The 18,011-nt window shown below is 52.2% G+C and overlaps 6 protein-coding genes across 6 annotated transcripts; 4 read left to right on the top strand and 2 right to left on the bottom strand.

Annotated features, from left to right (window-relative positions):
* Window positions 1-1,342: 1,342 nt before the first annotated feature.
* anxc4 (annexin ANXC4) lies at window positions 1,343-3,895 on the top strand (the record flags this gene model as incomplete). Its single annotated transcript, XM_073763045.1, has 2 exons — window positions 1,343-3,529; window positions 3,578-3,895. The coding sequence occupies 2 exons, from the start codon at window positions 1,343-1,345 to the stop codon at window positions 3,893-3,895; spliced, it is 2,505 nt and encodes an 834-aa protein (XP_073611416.1).
* Window positions 3,896-5,873: 1,978 nt separating this feature from the next.
* gta1 (glutaminase GtaA) lies at window positions 5,874-8,614 on the top strand. The gene is made up of 7 exons (XM_073755400.1): window positions 5,874-6,246; window positions 6,307-6,599; window positions 6,652-7,091; window positions 7,138-7,721; window positions 7,776-8,167; window positions 8,215-8,350; window positions 8,399-8,614. Exons 1-7 carry the CDS (start codon window positions 6,053-6,055, stop codon window positions 8,475-8,477), a joined length of 2,118 nt encoding a protein of 705 aa, XP_073611415.1. The 5' UTR covers window positions 5,874-6,052; the 3' UTR covers window positions 8,478-8,614.
* A 100-nt stretch (window positions 8,615-8,714) lies between these two features.
* On the bottom strand, window positions 8,715-10,833 carry cps1 (Gly-Xaa carboxypeptidase). Its single transcript, XM_073755402.1, has 3 exons — window positions 10,366-10,833; window positions 8,923-10,256; window positions 8,715-8,874 (listed from the first exon to the last, which is right to left on the bottom strand). The coding sequence occupies exons 1-3, from the start codon at window positions 10,701-10,703 to the stop codon at window positions 8,834-8,836; spliced, it is 1,713 nt and encodes a 570-aa protein (XP_073611414.1). The 5' UTR covers window positions 10,704-10,833; the 3' UTR covers window positions 8,715-8,833.
* A 279-nt stretch (window positions 10,834-11,112) lies between these two features.
* Window positions 11,113-11,742, top strand: BDV17DRAFT_295347 (NAD(P)H-dependent flavin oxidoreductase; the record flags this gene model as incomplete). The annotated part of the gene is made up of 4 exons (XM_073763044.1): window positions 11,113-11,173; window positions 11,225-11,248; window positions 11,295-11,331; window positions 11,517-11,742. 4 exons carry the CDS (start codon window positions 11,113-11,115, stop codon window positions 11,740-11,742), a joined length of 348 nt encoding a protein of 115 aa, XP_073611413.1.
* Window positions 11,743-13,416: 1,674 nt separating this feature from the next.
* On the top strand, window positions 13,417-14,091 carry BDV17DRAFT_295346 (uncharacterized protein; the record flags this gene model as incomplete). The annotated part of the gene is made up of 1 exon (XM_073763043.1): window positions 13,417-14,091. One exon carries the CDS (start codon window positions 13,417-13,419, stop codon window positions 14,089-14,091), a length of 675 nt encoding a protein of 224 aa, XP_073611412.1.
* A 245-nt stretch (window positions 14,092-14,336) lies between these two features.
* Window positions 14,337-17,538, bottom strand: BDV17DRAFT_209437 (uncharacterized protein). The gene is made up of 4 exons (XM_073755401.1): window positions 17,251-17,538; window positions 15,874-17,056; window positions 14,745-15,827; window positions 14,337-14,691 (listed from the first exon to the last, which is right to left on the bottom strand). Exons 1-4 carry the CDS (start codon window positions 17,417-17,419, stop codon window positions 14,583-14,585), a joined length of 2,544 nt encoding a protein of 847 aa, XP_073611411.1. The 5' UTR covers window positions 17,420-17,538; the 3' UTR covers window positions 14,337-14,582.
* Window positions 17,539-18,011: the final 473 nt, after the last annotated feature.

The raw sequence follows: 18,011 nt of genomic DNA, 5'->3' as shown, positions 1-18,011 counted from the left end.
CAATATTCTGAGCAAGACGTCATTTCGCAAGCAGCGGGGTGCGCATGCAATCGTGGGGGCAGTCTCTCTCGAGTTTGTCTTTGGATCTACATTGCGGTTGGACGCGTACTATCACCTGGTTACTGGTTTCTTTCTGTCTTGGATTCAGTTGAGTCCGCAATTGTACAATCTACCGACCCTACGCTGTTTATGTTCATTATACCACTTTCAGTTCATCTCGGATTCGCTGCAATATCTTCCAGTGTCTTTGACCCAACTTATGTCTCATTTTGTGTAACCCAGTGGCAGTCAAAATGTTTGAGCATACAGGCTTACCCTTGGTTTCTTCCTTTTTCCTTGCTTCTCTTCACCCTACTGTACTCTTGATTACGGCCAGTTCCCTTGTTGAACTTGTTGAAGAAATGCCACGTCTACTTCTTGTCTCTTTGTAGCTCAAAGTATTTCTTCCGTAGGGCCAGACTCCACCGTAAATTGGCTTTGTCGGAGCGCCCGCTTCCTCGTCATCCAGAGTCCTGAAACTGCACTCACCCGCCCATTGTGACCAGCAGCCAATGACATTGATTGTCAAATGCAAGCTCGTCTTGTCGGCAGAGGTGAGTGGTTCGCCGTTCGTTGCTTGGAGGCGCCGGCTGCTGAGATACGAGAATTGCAAGAGGCTAGCAGGCTAGCAGCGCTGGGGGCCCATTCAGCTGGGCTTGGTGTTCGCTGTTTGCTGTGACGCACAAGGCGCTAGCTAGTCATCAGCAATAGGCTGGACCATTCATCGCGGTTCAAACAACCCAAGGCGTGGGGCCAGCTGCTCACCTGCAGTAGATTCCTGTGATGGAAGCTCCAGATGCGGCTCCAAATGGTTGAAGTCTGAAGAGGGTGGCGAGATTATTGCCAACTTAACCAGTTGAGAATGAGAGTCGTTTGATCGGAGAGTTGTCTGAGAGTTGAAATCAAGGAGAGTACTAATTGTTGTTGGAGTCTGCCTCAGCTGAACTTCAGCCGCCATCGATTTAGATTGAGATCAGACAAAAGGTTGGCGATCGCGCGCTTCTGCTTCCCCTCTGCGTCTCCAGTGGTTTCGAGCCTAGACACTCTTGCTTTCTTTTTCTTCTTCTGAATTCCCCCGGCGTCGATCTGCTCGTCAGTTTCCGCCCCTCCATTTATTTATATTTCGCTCGCTGCAGTGTTTGTGCGCATTGCAACCAGAACCCCCGCAACAGACTACAGCATTGTAGGACAGCGGACGCAGCCCTTGTTCCGCCTTGCGATATTGTTTGTGGGGAAGCTTCAGTCTATTCGTTACTGAGACACTACTCACCTCACTATCTAGTAGATACTGAGGGACGGTGCCATGTCTCTCCATGTCAACGACCCACGGTCGCGCGGCCGGTCCAAGTCTCCCAGCGGCCACACCCGCGATCGTTCCACGTCTCGCGACCCTCGCTCGGATCCCACGAGGACCAGCAAGACTTATCTATCCGCTGAACCCAGCGACGACAAGGCGCGCACGAGGTCCAGAAGTCGCGGCGCCAGTCCTCTCCGTGGCTATCGCAAGACCTCTCGCTACGACTCTGATTCCGAGCATCGAGCTCGGGATTCGTATACGCGAGCCCGGAACGACCGCGACTATTACTACCATTCTGATTCGGGCGAGAATGGCGGCGCGACGATGCGGAGTAGTCAGCGATACTCCCAGGTGCCTCAGCGGAGGTCCGGGCAGTTCGAAACGTACTCGGATGAGGACATATATTCTGATTCAGACAATGACTTGGCCTACGGGGACGCTCCTGGGGAATTAGAGCGTGGGTATTATGGGTACAAGGACAATGCCGGTATCTCGGGGCCTCCTACGCAGAAGCCGCTCATGACTGGAGCGCTGAATCCTGGCACGACACCTAGAGGCAGCGCGGAGGCAGTGAGCGGCCATCCCAGATATGCTCCGGCGTACACTACTACTGGACCTCCTCCCACTTCGCAATCGGCCTGGGCACCGGTTCCAGACTGTGAGAAACCGGGCTTTGTGCCGCCGACATCGCAAGGGGGTGACTCCATGCCGGGCGCGTTCCCGACCGCGACAACTGCCCCGCCGACAACGCAGTATATGAGCCCAGCAGATGCTATGCAGAGTCCGTATGCCGGATGGAGTGCACCGCCCGTCACGTCAGGCGCTCCATATGCGCCGCCAGTCACAACTGCGAGCCATCACCGCGGCCCATCTGATTCCAAGCTTTACGCCAACCCGCCTGCTTACCAGTATGCGCAAATCGACCCCAACGTGCGATATTCCGCAAAGCCCGCCAATGCGATCACATATGCGACGCCTTCAAAGCCGCAGGAGAGTCAGTATGCCGGGGTCAGATACACTGCAGCCCCTCAGTACTCGACAACAACTGCTACAAGCGGTCCCGAGAGGCAGTACATCGAGATCGCACCGGGAAGTCGTCCAACTGGTCGTCCTCATAGCCTAAGCGTGTCAACGGGAGGCAACCTAGACGTTGCAGGTCACGACCCTAATGCTCCTCCTGCTAGCCCATTGCTAGAGGCATACAAGGGAACATACCAAAGTATATCGCCGATGCCCTCTCCAATTCTCATAGCCCCCAAGGACGAGGACGTCTCCGACTTCGAGCCGCTAGACAACAGCACAGACAGCGAGCGACGAAGACGCAAATCAAAGAAATCATCCAAAGACGACGGAAGCCTCAAAGAGCCGAAGAGCGACCACCGCCGCAAGCGAAGCAGCAGCCGCGTAGGCCACGAGCGCCACGATTCCAAGAGCTCACTAAGCGGCACCGGCGCTCCAGACTCCGTCCTCATGATCTCCCCCAGCAGCGGACGCCGCAAAGTCTCCTTCTACGACGCCACAGACGACGCCCTCGCCCTCCGCGACGCCCTCTCCCACTCCCGCAACATCGACACAAAAACCCTAACGCACATCCTCCCACACCTGACCAACCACGAAATGCTCGACCTGCGCAAGGAATACAAGAACCATGTCAAGATCCAGGGGAAGGGCGTCAACCTCGCAAAGCACATTCGCGTTAAACTGGGCAACAGCGCCCTCGGCAAGGTATGCTACGCGACCGCCCTCGGCCGCTGGGAATCCGAAGCATTCTGGGCAAACTGCTATTACCAATCCGGCTCGTCGCGGCGCGAACTCCTCATCGAATCCCTATTCGGGCGAAGCAATGGCGAGCTACGCGAGATTAAGGAGTGCTTCAAGGACTCGCGGTACGCGGACTCGCTGGAGAAGTGCATGAAGGCCGAACTGAAGGCGGACAAGTTCCGCACGGCTGTCCTTCTTGCTCTGGAGGAGGGGAGGCAGAGTGAGCGCGATTCTGTCGATAGTGAGCTTGTTCACCGCGATGTCCAGGCTCTTCATGCGGCGCTAGTTTCGCGGAATGGCGGCGAGACCGCGATGATTTATATTATTGTTCGGAGGAGTGATTCGCATCTAAGAGAGGTTCTGCGTGCTTATGAGAAGATCTATGGGCGGAACTTTGCGAGGGAGATGATTCAGAAGAGTCAGAACCTTGTTGTACGTCACCCCCTGAACCCTCGTTTCTGTTAATTACTAACTGATCAGGGCGAAACCCTCGCACACATCCTCAACGGCGCCATCAACCGCCCTATGCGCGACGCCTTGCTCCTCCACCAAGCCCTGCGCGAGTCGCGTTCCGGACGGGAAAGGTCCGAGCTCCTGATCTCTCGACTTGTCCGGTTACACTGGGAGCCTCGGCATCTTGAGAATGTCAAGGGTGAGTTCCGGCGGCGGTATGGCGAGCGGTTGGAGGAGATGATTGCAGAGGAGATCTTGCCGAGTACGGGGGGTAGTGAGTGGGGGGAGTTTTGTATTCAGTTGGCGCAGAGTTCGAGGACGCATGCTGCTAGTTCAAAGGGTTGAGGTTTGAGAGAGTGCCTGTGAGTGTCATTTGGAATATTGGGCGGCTTTTCTTCTTTTTCTTCTTTTGGATAATGCCTTGGGATTATCTTCTTTCATGTTTTTGGCATGGTTTATGAGTATGAAGTATGGATAGTATGTTATGGAAATCCAATCAAGCCTCGAATGATATTACTTTCTCTCTCGCGACGCTACGGCTTGGTGAAATGCAGTTTTACTGATCACGGACCTGACCACGAATCCAGCGCTCTCGACGACGAACAAATTGCAAAATACTGGAATATCCGTGCAAGGGATTGGCACTGCAATGGCGTTGCCATTGTCAAGCAGGCAGCAGGGATGTACCCAAGCCTAGGGTGCGCAATATTCTGAAATGATCCGTGTACCACGCTGAAAAGAGTGGTACCAGCTGACCCGAGTGGTTTCTGAGGACATTCATTATCTCCTGAGCTGCCAAAGCATAAATTGAGTTAGACTTCGGAGGCTCTGGCTCATAAGGTGTAAGCAAGCCCTGGTTCGCTATGCCATGAGTATCACAATGCAGTGCTCACTTATGGCACCTCGGAACCTTGGGGCTTGATTGCTCGCTGCCTTCGTACCTGCATGGATCTCGAGCAGGCAAACCTAACTACCTGTAGTGTCAGTTATGAGTTGGCCCGGACGTTATCAGAATTCTAATACCCCCGAAATCGGCCTTCATATTTCCTTCCCCGCGCGGAAATTTGATCAGAGGCTCTGAGTCTTTGGGCATCCGCCGTCCATGCTTTCCCCACTTATATCCGTTTTGTGGGGTGGGCTGCTAGCGACAAGCCGTGATAAGATTCCGCAGTTCGAAACAAGTAGTTGCTAGCATGATGCTTGATCGGACTTTGTCATGTCCCTTCGTCATGTGACGTACTCTGTGGGCTAAATCTCGGGGTTCTCGCTCGCTTGAATAGTGGAAATGTGGTCACACAACCCATGGTAGATCTCTAGGCACGGACGCATATTCGACTGGCGAGCCAATCAGTTGGCTGGTCCGTTGTCTGAGAAGTCCGTTGAAGCGCGGGCTTGCCATGAGAGAGATGAGCCTGGGAAACAACCTCGGAGTGATTTGGCCACGTTGTTTCACATGATGCTATCATGATGAGATGGTCATTCCGACTCGTACAGATTGTGGCGTTGGTAGATACTGGAAGAGGTGTGAAGAGTAGGTAGGTAGGTAGTTCTTTGATGGATGGATGGATGGATGGATGGAGGAGAGGTGAGGTTGAGTGGTGCCCGCGGGCTTGTCGTGCACCTTCCTCTCTGAGTATCCGCTGGCAAACTCCAGCTCCTCCTCTCCCTCGCGCCTTCTTCCTCTTTCATTTGTTCTTCCTCCTGCAAACCACGACACTCAACCTTCGTTAGCCTCTCTTTGAAATGCAGACCCTGACCTCACTTAGCCTCCGAGAGCCCCTGAGTATATCCATCGCCCATGCCGGCCAAGCAAAGCAGAGCTGCTGACAGCATAACAGAGTTACCTTCATTTCCGAGCCCAACTTCATGTCCACCAAATGAAGCTTGGCATGACGGTGCTGGCTACCATAGGCTGGTGTGTGTTCCCCGTCAGTCTCATTGCAAACCACTCCGCAGGGCGGCGGTGGAGCATCGAAAGAAATATTCATAGAGGATTGATTATTGACTATAGATGCGGACCCCCGCCGGACTCCGGAGTAAACACCAACTTCGCACAGTGACCCTTTTAATCCCTGCCTTCCTCAACCCATTGGCCGCTCCCATCATTGTCTATACTGTCGACCGTCTGAGCTGCTGCAGATAGAATGACCGAATCAGGCGACATGGATCCGGAAATTTCAATTATGCACATGTGCAGGTGCAGGTGCTTGCCTCGAGCCCTCGAGAGTCTAGATGGCAGTTCCACATGCTGAAGTCCGACTATCGGGTGCTAGACTGCTATAAAGATTCCTTCACCCGCCTGGAATGCGAGATCCGCCCGCTATACAACGGTGCCTAGCATTCCGCTGCTCATTCCTGAGGACCACATTATCGGCTCAATTATTTGTCACTCCTTTGGCTTGGACGTTGTTAAGCTCGTCATTCCCTTGGGTTCCCGCTGGTGTCATTTGCTTTCGACAAAGGATGTTGCTTTGCGGTTGAAGAACAGCCGCCCCAATTACTATGCGTTCTCTTCTATTAAACTTACTGTGCGCTTCCCTGGCTTTCGTTACAGATGCTGCCTCGACCTTCTCTCCAGCTCGGCCCCCAGCTCTGCCGCTAGCGGTCAAATCTCCGTACCTGAGTACCTGGCTGTCTGCTGGAGGCGACGGTGGCAATGGAGGCTATCTCGCGGGGGAGTGGCCAACATTTTGGGAGTGAGTTTCTTGAACCTTCAATTCCTAGCACGAAAGACTAAGCGCATTTTGTTGCCTTAGAGGCCAAGTTGCTGGATGGGCTGGCTTGATTCGTGTTGATGGCCAGGTCTATACATGGATGGGGCTTCCAGGGTCGACGACCGTGAACCAAACTGCATACGAATACACATCAACAAAAAGCATATTTACCATGCAGATTGGCGATACGTTGGAGATGAAAGTCACTTTCCTCTCGCCCATCACACCTAGTGACCTCCGACGACAATCCCTTGTGTTTTCGTATCTCGATGTCAGTGTCACCTCACTCGACGGCGAGTCCCACAGCGTACAGGTGTACGCCGACATATCAGCTGGTAAGATCTACCTCGTCTTATCTCGGTAAGTACTTTACTGATGAATCTCTAGAATGGGTGTCTGGCGACCGCTCCGCCATTGCACAATGGGACTATGGTGTCACAGGCGACGGCGTCGCCTACCACAAGGTATATCGCCAAACACCACTTCTCTTTTCAGAGCATAGGGATCAAGCCGAATGGGGCAACTGGTATTGGGCAACCGACAGCAGCTCGGGGCTCACCTACCAGGCTGGACCCGATGTTGATGTCCGAGGGGCTTTTGCAAGCAGTGGAAGGCTCAGCAACAACAACGATGTCAATTATAGGGCTATCTCCGACAACTGGCCAGTATTCGGTTTTTCTCACGACCTTGGGCCTACCACATCTGCTAGAGCTCTCTTCTCGATAGGCCTGGCGCAACCTCAAGCAATTCAGTATACTGGGCGAACTAACACACTCTCGCCTGTGTCTTCCCTATGGACAAGCTACTTCAACACTGCTTTGGATGCCGTTAGTACCTACTTATACTTGATGGGGCGAATACTAACTTACTTAGCTTGACTTTTTTCACCACGACTATGAGGAATCCAATTCTCTCTCAACCGATCTCGACAGTCGGGTCGCGCAAGATTCCATTGACGCCGCTGGCCAGGACTACCTTACCATAACTTCTCTCAGCATTCGTCAAGCATTTGCCGCGACCCAACTGTGTGGGCCCGCCGACAATCCATATCTATTCATGAAGGAGATATCCTCCAATGGCAATATGAATACAGTAGATGTGATCTTCCCTGCGCACCCTGTTTTTATATACACCAATCCGGACCTGCTCAAGCTGCTTATGCGACCTCATCTTGAGATCCAAGAGTCCGGGAACTACCCGAATTCCTATGCCATGCATGATATCGGCGCTCATTACCCTAACGCTACTGGCCATCCCGATGGAAATGACGAGCCGATGCCGTTGGAAGAGTGTGGAAACATGGTGATTATGGCCCTAGTATATGCACAAAAGGCCAGCGACACAACGTACCTTGAAAGTCACTATCCAGTGTTGAGGCAATGGACGAACTACCTGATCGAGGATGCGCTCTACCCGGCGAACCAAATCTCAACAGATGATTTCGCGGGCCCATTGGCGTATGTCCTGCCTGTCTCTTTCTGTCTGTGAAGGTAATCTGAAAGGTTGTCTAGGAACCAGACTAATCTCGCCCTAAAAGGCATCATCGGCATTGAAGCTATGTCAGTTATTGCTGAATTGATTGGCAACTCCGATGATGCCTCAAACCTCACCGACTACGCTCATGATTATATTGGGAGGTGGCTAGCTTTGGGAGTCTCACATAATGCAACCCAGTCGCATACGACGCTGTCATACGGAGTGGACGACTCTCATGGTATGCATCCTCGACTAAAATGTCTACGGCTACTGATGGGATCAGGCCTCCTCTACAACCTCTACGCCGATCGTGAACTAGGCCTCAACCTAGTCCCGCAATCAGTGTACGATATGCAAAGCGATTTCTACCCAACAATTCAGAACCAATTTGGGGTGCCGCTGGATACCCGACACCAGTACACCAAGAGTAAGTGTTTGTTGGTCGTTACTGAAACAAAGCTCATACCGTCTCAGGTGATTGGCAGCTCTTTACAGCGGCTGTGGCGTCGACGACCACACGAGACATGTTCATCCAACTGATCGCCCAGTGGATAAACCACACGCCAACGAATCGTGCACTTACAGACCTTTACGACACTGTCACCGGAGAGTAAGTCCCCAGGTTTTAGTGAAGGAAATCATCGACTGATTTGCTTAGTTATCCTCAAATTACTTTCATCGCTCGACCCGTCATGGGAGGGGCCTTTGCTTTGTTGCTCCTTGACGGAGACTCATAAGGCAGAGTATATATATGGCTTTTTTTACAAGATGGTCACCCCAGAAGCTGGCTGAACATATCGACCATCGGATCTTAACTTGGTGCATTTGTTTAAGCCGTGCTTGGATAAGTAACATACTGTCGATTTATATAGATTCAATTCGTGGTTCCTAATGTGCCACATTGGGAAGTCTATAAAGCTCGTATAACAAAGCAGTTGCGTTCTACATCGCGGTCGAGCGTACTCACCAGCAAGTCAGGATCAGATCGACAAGGTCTCATGGCGCTCAATCCAGAGGCCTTGTGTTGCCATTTCAACTTGATGCAGTTCCTAGGTTACACTTAACCGTCATGGCTCAGGCTTGTTCTGAGCTGTCATTCTGAGCTGTCCCACAAGTCAAAAGCGCGGATCAAGTCTGTGACACTTAGTTACCCGAGCCCGTGCAACATCGAAGAATGCTTACCGTAATACAACATCATTGCCTCGAGGTGGGCATCAATGCCGATTCTCTCATCAACAGTGTGGATATTCAGGGAACGACCCTCGCGTGCGGGACTCCAGCGATAGATGTTTTGTGACAGGTTCCAATAGAGTCTTGTATCGGTGTTCCCAGTCGTTATATCACCGCCAACAACGACGGTCTTGCCTTTGAGACTAGGCACAGACTCAAAGACAGAGCGGGTAACGCCGGCGAATCGAGCCCAGACCGGACTCGTCTGGATATCAGTAGGGCTGACGGGGGCAGGATTGAGTGGGCCATTCAGAGTAGATAGTGCAAAGTGGCCACTGCTTCCCATAAAAACATTGGCTTCATCCTCGTCGGTGTCCGAAAACCCCGACAAAGTCAGATTGAATTTTTCTATGATTGGTCTGATGATCCTCTCGGCTCGTTCTTGCAGCATCTCCGGGGTCTGATGTAACGCAACGCGATAATTGACGACGGCGGTAATCTTTTCCGGAAGTGCGTTGCTCTTAATACCTCCGTTGAATACGTCCGCCGCCTGGGATGACTGAAGAGTATGGCGGACGCTTTGCCCTCGAGATTCAGCGATCGCTTCGGCTGCTGCTGCTTGGTCGTTCGAGTCCAGCGCGGATGAGAGCCAGTCTTCCACGTACTGCGGCGAATGGCGGACCTGACACTCAAACACTTGGCGAGAAGGATGCTGAGACCCTAGTTTGGGTGTGAAAATATCGAGTTCAGTGTTCTCAAGCTTGTATATAATCTCTGACATGATTCCAACCCCGGTATGTTTCGGTGGAATGGAACTGTGGCCGCCGGGGACAGAGAGGGACAGGACAATCGTGACGGCGCCCTTCTCACCTACGTCTGGGAGGGCGTAGATCACGTTCTCGTCTTCACCCGAGGACGAGTGGAGGGTCGAAAGACCCCCTCCCCCTTCATCAAGAATGAACTCGATCCCGTCCTTGCCATATCTCTCCTCTAAGACCGGCGCGATACGCGCAGCACCAATGTACCCTTGCGCCTCCTCATCGAAGCCGAATGCCAGAACCACAGGTCGCGATGGAACCCAACCTTGACTCAAGAGATCCTCAACCGCAGAGAGTAAGCCGATCAGGCCGTTCTTGCAGTCGCTGCTTCCTCTTCCCCAGAGGAATTCGCCGTCAAAGTATCCGGAAAAGGGAGGGTGAGTCCAGTCTGAGGCGTCATTGATGGGAACAACGTCCTGGTGAGCAGTGAAGAGCAAAGGCTTTCTCGTCTTGGTTGTATCGGGCGAAGTGTCAAGGGTTATGATAAGATTGAAGCGGTTGACGTGTTCGATGTTTGCTTTGGAGTAACTGCTCGGATTAGTACTGTAGAGGAAGGAGCGCGAGATAGGAAGGACCGATGGAGGTCGTGAGATTGTGAGTGAAAGAGGAAGGCGCGATGAAGTAGGGCATAACATACACAAGAGGAAAGAGTTCCGCGAGAAGCTTATGAAAGTCAACGAATGGCGCAAATGCGTCGTTGTCGGGATCTGTCATGGTATCCGTGATTTGGGTAGGGATCTGAACAGCCTTGGAAAGACGAGTAACCTGACGCTGGAGGATCGCTTCATCTTGAAGATACCGAAGCGACGGGAAGAGGTCGGTGTCGTTGAGGAGGACTTTCGGAGCGAGGGGGCAGGACTCCTTATCTGCGGTCGAGATACCGAGCACTTGCTGTGGGGAAGATGGGATTGTGAAGGCTTCAGCATGGGAGAGGAGGCTGAAGCCAATCGCGAGCGGAATAGCCGGAGGCAGCATTTTGTCAATGTGAGGACAAATGAGATCTCGTCCGGTCGTTACGGAAGAAGAGGAGGAAAGAAGAACGAAGAGAGAATGTATGGCCGTTGAAATGCGGGGGTAAGTTGGAGTAGACGGCCATCCTAACGGATCACGTAACCCTGAATGGGCCAGTATTCCAGCTCCAACTATGGGTATCTGTGAGGTGATAATGACCTCTATCGAGAGGTAGAGATTAATCGATAGATAGCTGAAAAAGATGCTTGCTGAGTGCTAAGTCGCTCAAAAGCTGTCATGCGGGAGCGATCGCTGGTCTTGGGCCGCGGCTTGTCGGTTCGGCTGCTGCCAATAAGTATCCGGACTTCCCTCCAAAGCTCGTCCTATACCTACGTTTCTTTGTATTCACAATCAGTAAATTTTGGACTTCAAAATGCCGTTCAAGACGTGGTTGACGGAGTCTCTCGGGTTCAAAGTCCCCTTTGTCCAAGGAGGTAGGAGGCCCATAGCGAAAAGGCGATCGTATACTGACTTTGTACTCCTAGGGATGATGTGGGTTGGCCGCGCTGGTAAGTCTGTCGCAATGGCATACTGCAAGATTCTGACCTCGAAAAGAAATGACATCTGCTGTTGCGAACGCTGGGGGCCTTGGGTTCTTGATCAGTTACTTGGAAAGACTTACGGAGACAGCGCGTTGACAATCCAGATAGACAGCCCTTACTCAACCATCACCAGATGCTCTCCGAGAGGAGATTCGTCGCTGCCGAAGCCTGACTGATAAGCCGGTATTCCTCGACCCTAGACGAGTAAAAGGCTCAGACTGATGGTCGTCTCTAGTTCGGCGTCAACAATGCTTCCCGCCATGAATGCGCCCGACTACTTGGGCTATGCTAAAGCCGCCGTCGAAGAGGGCATTAAGATTATCGAGACCGCAGGAAACCCCGAGCCTATCCTTAAATACCTGAACAGTAACGGGGTTATTGTCATTCACAAATGCGTATCCCTTGGGCATGCGTTGAAAGTGCAGGCCAAGGGTGTGGATTTCATTTCCATCGACGGGTAAGTTTTCTGACTGGAAAGAATGGGTTGCGCTAAGAGTGTATGCAGCATTGAATGGTATTGTTCTCTCCTAGTCAGGAAGTGTGTGATTGCGCTGATATAGGAGTCGCGTAGCGCTGGCCATGGAGGCGAATGTACGTACTTCTGAAGCCGAAAAAAGAGACTGACGATATTGCTCCTGTAAGCTTTGTTATGAGTTAGATCAACACTGAATCTCACAAAGTCGCGGACTTTTGATAGTTCAGCTGTTGCCTTTGCGTCTCCGAACCAAAATCCGACCAGGACTCCTGACTCAGGAGTTGCTCGGGTCGGCCCAACTTTTCGTGAGTATGATCTGTTCCCAGGATCTGCACTCGTGGCGGCCGATCATATTTCCTGGACGGATCATAATAATTCCCCGGATAGTAACGCGTTTAAGTTTTGTGCCTGTGTCTGGACGACGTCATCCTCCGTAGATACGCGGAAGTTACTACTCTGGGTAGACATAATTGATTGTGGCTTGTGCAACTGGCAATGCCATGTCCTGCTGAGAGGCTCCATTTTCGCACGACTAGCCGTGAAGTTGCTTCTCCCAAGGTCGTATAACCTGAAACCACAGCAATCGATGCAGGCGTAATCGCAGTGAGCGAATTATTGACAGCGGTCCATTGTGGATCACATTGTCTTTGCGTGCTTCCCGTTAATGTTTTTCGGGCGATCGGAGGAGACGCTCGAGGATAACCAGGTATCCGTACAGCGCAGGGTCAATTGGGTCAGCAAAGAGTGAGGTCGAGAGTGTAGCAATCCAGGTAATGGACGTGTCGGATTCTGAGCAGCCTTTTGTGCTGGATATCCTGGTAGGAGATTGAGAAACAGACTGGCGTCTGGGATGAAAACAAAGGCAGGAAGGATGGATCCCGTGACTGCACACTGAGTTTGACCCCCGAGTCCCGTGGCTCCGCCGACTGCTCCCAGGTTCCTAACTTCTTCAACAACCCACCGACCCAGGGATGCCTCTCTGGTACCAAAGGCTGATTATTCCTTATTTTTTGTAATCATAACGACAGCAGCTGACAGGCTTCAGCCACAACAAATACAGAAGATGCAAGGCTCGTGTGTATCGATCTTCCCTCGGCTGCTCCTTGTTTGACAGATTCAATAGTGCAGCGATCACTGACATCATGGTGCTCAGCCCGCCCACTCACAGCGCTTCTCCCCGATCCCAAATTTTAACTGGACCCAGAGCGGACTACCAAGTTGCCAACGCCCCGTAAGCGAGCAGAACACTCAGCCCGAAACGGCTTCGAGAAAGGTGGAACGGCGTGGGCCTGACGAACCATCTGGAGAACCTTTTCCTGATCGGCATATCACTGGTGTTTCAGCCTGTGATAGATTTCAGTGTTCCCCGTTTCCAAGGGGTTGGGGCTAGGGTCTCATGGATCTCCCTTCAGTCAGTGCTTACCCTCTGTTCCTGAAAAATTGGTCCACTATTAAACTGCCTCCTCGTCCTCAGATATGGCCGACACTGGAGCTTGAAACTGAAGTTTTTGTTTCAGTCCTGCATTCGTTCTCTTTTTCACAGTTTCCTCATATCGAGTATCTGCAAGTTCAGTACCTCGTTCATCCATTCCTTGCCAACCCGCGACATCGCTTATCCACTCCTTTATACCTACCAGCCTATCACAGCTATACAAGCAGAATGCATTTCTCCAAGACCCTTGTCCCACTGGCCCTCCTGGCTCCCCTGGCTCTCGCTGTTCCTCAAGACCCGGCCCAAACAGATCTAGCAGAGAGCCTCGACATCCTCACAGCCGATGACTCGGCCCCGGAGTCCTCATACAGCGTCAACTCGGCCGCCGTCGAGACCGGCGTTGAGCCCGGCGTTGGTGCTCCCGTCCAAGCCACCCGTACCTCTACTACTGATGACTCCGAGTCATCTTCTGAGCCAACATCCGAGCCAACATCTGACTTCTCTGACTCCTCTGACCCTGTTGAGGCCACGACCACCGTCGATTCCGAGTCCGAGCCTGCAGCCACGTCCACCGGCACCATAACCCAAGGAACAGAGACCGCCACCGAAACCTCGACGTCCGTCCCTACCGGCATCCTGACTGCCCTGGACTCTGACCCCACGGGATCTGGCATCGCGACTGACACTGGAAGTCCATCAATGTCCACTGCCGTTGCTACCGCTACAGTCCACGAATCCCAGGGCTCCGGCTCCACGACTGACACCGAGGCTTCCACTACCGACTCTGCCTCTGGCGATGCTGCCTCCCCCGAGCCAACGGATGATGCCGCTGTTGCATTGCTGGGAAGCCCTGTCTCAATGCTCAGTGTCGTCCTTCTCTCCGTGTTCGTTGGTTTCTTCTAGATCAACCGTTACATCTAGCGCTGCGATGTTTGCGCTATAATTGATTCGTATAGTGTGTCGGACTTGGGAGAACTATTACAGAGCTGTTTCTATAGCTCTTTGCTGGGCCGGGTTGATACTTGATATCGCTGGACGATTCGACGCTGAAATTTCCAAGGGGAGTATAGGACATATTGGTCGTGAGTGGTCGATTTACATTCTCATTCTCTACCAATCATTCATCTGCCTACCTACTAGTTCTAGGGAGCACGGCAGTTTATTATTCTTCTCAAGATACCACAATCGTTTGCCTTCATCGATTAATGGATCATGGCTCCAGGAAGTCCGTCGTATATATAAGCATAGAAATGGATACGTAAATTAAGTAATAACGCCAACGAGACCGGGTATCCAATTGCTGAAACAACGACACAAAATACACTCAAGGAGCCAAAACCAAAAACACATAGTCCAATGCGTGATGACGATGTTGGAAACAGCTGAAGGGTCTATCATTTGTCGTCCTCGGGTAGGAGAACTATCCCGCGCGCCCTCAGCTTCTCCCTATCAGCTGCTTTCAAGCCCACCGGCCGGAGATACTCAGGAATTGGCCGCCCCTCCCTAAAGCATGACCGTCAGTGAAAGTCTTCAAAAGTAAAAAGGGTATAACGTACCGATAACAGGCGATTTTCATATTCCTCGCTCTGTCTTTCAAGGCCACCTGATCCCGCCCCTCGAGTCGCACTTCGCCTTCCTGCGGCGCCCTAGCCAGGTTTTGACTTTCTAGACGTGACCAAGAAGGACCGTGCTCTCTCATCAGATGTATGAGCCTATTGTCCTCGGCTTCCGTCCAGAGCCTTTTTGAGGTAGATTTATATTTCGTGGTGGTTGGCACGGGCGAAAGCACTGATGACCGTGAGCGGCGCGGGTGTGGAGACTCAGGGTCGACATTGTCTTGAATGACGTTGTTTTGAGTAACAGCATTTGAATCGCGGCGAGACTCCAACCCTTCCAACCGCGGCCGCTTGCTCCTTGATTGAGTTTCGGCAGGCTTCTTTGCTCGTCGACTGCCAACATCCACCGAGCGGCTATCGCAGTCGAAAATGTCACTACCACCATCAGAGATGCTCTCAGTTGATTGTCGTGCGCGTTTTCGAGACACACGCTCTTCGACACGCCCGACAGCGCCCTGCGAGTCGCTGTTACTGATCGGCGAGATTCGCGCAGCATGTTGTTGACGGTCAATAAATCGTGCAGCGGGATTGCGGCTAGGACTAGCGGCCGGCTGCGCGAATGGTCTTTCATTGATCAACGCCAGTATTTGACTCGATTCCATTTGTTGCGAGGCCTGGGCAGGTTGGCTCGTTGTCGGCAGGAGGCCATTGTTATGGGGTCGATGCCAAGGCGCTGGCCTTCTACGAATAGTAGGAGGGCTGTGGGACTGCTCGATTTGAGTGCTATCATCGCCGATGGCGAGCTGTGAATCTTCGATACTGACGTTCGGTTCATCGGGTATAAGTGTGAGTGATGCGTCCTCGAAAGACTGCAGGATCTCACGAGGTGCAGCCTGTTGAACAGGCTGGCTAGGGGGTAATGCCGAGATAGTCTGGCGACGATCGGCATCGGACTGCTCGTTTACTGCTCGCGAGACTAGGGCAATATCAGACTGTCGGCGATTATCTGACGTCTCGGATCCGGAGCGAAGACGCTCTTGTCTTTGTAGAATGCGTTGCATTGAGGTAGCATTCAAATAGGAACTGTGAGGAGTTAGAATTAATTTGAATTGAGTTGAACACCACTTACGGCTTGGAGGACCGTCTCCGCTCTGTGTCTGTTTGAGCGGCTGGCACAGGCGCACCAGATGGCTCTGAGATAGGCTGTTGCTGCTGCTCCGTTGCTTCGGGTTCAACACCCACTGGTTCTGCTTCTGAGCCTCCCAATGTACTAGCAAAACTAGGGTGCTTTGAGGCAAAATAAGCGTCGTGAACATCTTGTGCGCTCGCACAGGTTTGCAGCTCGGTATGAATTTCTTCTGTCCTTCTGCGGAGCCAATGCGCGGCCTTCAAGACAAATCGTTTCCAGAGGTAGGAGGCTCGAAGCTCGTCTACGTCAAAGATCCCGTCCTGTTCTGACACGAGGATGTCATTGTAGACTTCCTGGATGGTGTCGCGGTATCGAGGTGGAAGAGCGCCATCAAGCCCACCGAGACTCGGCAAGTTGAATCCTCGTGGCGGCGATTGGCGGGACAGCCCTGTGAAAAAGCACAGCTTGACGGCATTCTTAGGATTGAAGTCAGGGTCCCCCTGCTTGTCGTCTAATAGCAGAATCAACGACTGCTTACGAATTTCCAGAGCGAGCTCAAATGTCTCTTTCTCCAATGCGCTCTCGCCGGGTCTATTTCCCTCTTCATTGAGGCTAAGGAGGAAAGGCGTGGGAAACAGCCTCTCGACGGATCGAATAGCTTGCCTCTGTGAGTTCATACTGGTCCCGGCCAAGAGGACCTCAAGGGCAAAGCGTGCACAGTTCGCCGATTGTATAATCGGGATTGGGCTCCAGTCAGTAAAATGCCCACGTTTGCCCGCGATGACGGAGGCGAATTTACGACCAATGCCCGCAGCGTCGATGTAGATATCGCTGCTGAAGAGCTTAACATCACGATCAAGGTTTGCCAACAATCGACGCAGGCGTCTGCTCTGGGTATTCTTCGGGTCACTGAGCAGCTTGGCTTTATTCACAATCTGCACCGGACTGGCTGTAGTAGGAGCGAGGAAATCCAGTACACTCTTTCCGGTTCGCTGGAGATCAGGAAGTGCTTCGAGCATCATCTCTGGATCAAGCTCTGACTCCGGTTCTGACGGGAGAATAGTTGTCCCCGAAATGTTCGCGACATCTTCAGGAGAATCTGGGATGACGACTGAACGCCCATAGCGGCCGGCCGGTTTCTGCGGAGTTCTAGATGGGGATTCCTCCACGACCGGGGCGAGTGCTGTCCACGTTGTATTATTAGAATTTGACAGGAAGAGGGAATGAGCAATTGTGAAGACAGAGAAGTAATTGAAGGTAGAGTGGATCTGAAGTAGGGCGCTTGTCAAGCAAAACTGGTGCCTGAGGCAGATATCCCGGTCGGGAAGCAGATCGCGTAAACAAACCACGCAAAGAAGGCAACAAAGCTTCACATACCCTTGCTCAGCTCACGTGTATTCCGGCCTCTTGAGCTGATTTCATTTTGACTGGGTTGGTCCTCTTCGATCTCTCGGCTTTGGCTCCTCGTAATACGCCTGCGACTCGGAGACTGCGACTTGGAGAGATCTGCTCGTGTCCACGACTCAGAACGCAACCGCCGCATCATGATATAGAATTGGGCGGTAAAGGAGTATACAGTAGATGTATGGGCCGGAGTCGATAAGATAGCTGCGAGTTTGGATGGTTCCGCGATGGAAACACCTCCTCGTCGATGGAGAGTCGATGGAGAGTCGAGAGTGGAAGATGGCAAGTTCAGGGGCATTGAGGTGGAGAGAAAAGGCGGCGGCTAGCCAAACCTTTTGCTGCTTTTTCCCTCTTGGCGCAAAGCTCTGGCCGCGAATAAATAGGGTTGGGGTTAAGGGTTTGAGCCAATCATGCCCAACCCTAACCCTAACCCTGAAGTTCTCGATACAGTGAGTCATGTGAAACAATATGGGAGTATATAGTATATGGGAAACTCGCAGAAACTCGGTATTATAACTTTACTCTGGTTTGCGTGATTTGAGTTTGGAAACTCGTTGAAGCAGGAGCTGACAGAGACAGTCTCCGCGCTATATATCCGATACGCGAACTACGAACACTTCCTGATCGAACACTCCCTGACCATAACGCGCACTGAAAATAAGGCTTTGCCAGAGTTGAAAGCTGAACCACGTAGGCATCGCCTGTTCTGACAGCCATGTGCTGTAGGATACATT

Source organism: Aspergillus undulatus (assembly GCF_047715775.1).
Source record: "Aspergillus undulatus strain CBS 261.88 unplaced genomic scaffold BDV17scaffold_66, whole genome shotgun sequence".
NCBI lineage: Eukaryota > Fungi > Ascomycota > Eurotiomycetes > Eurotiales > Aspergillaceae > Aspergillus > Aspergillus undulatus.
Note: the sequence above shows the minus strand (reverse complement) of the source record. Positions and strands in the feature narration are given on the sequence as shown.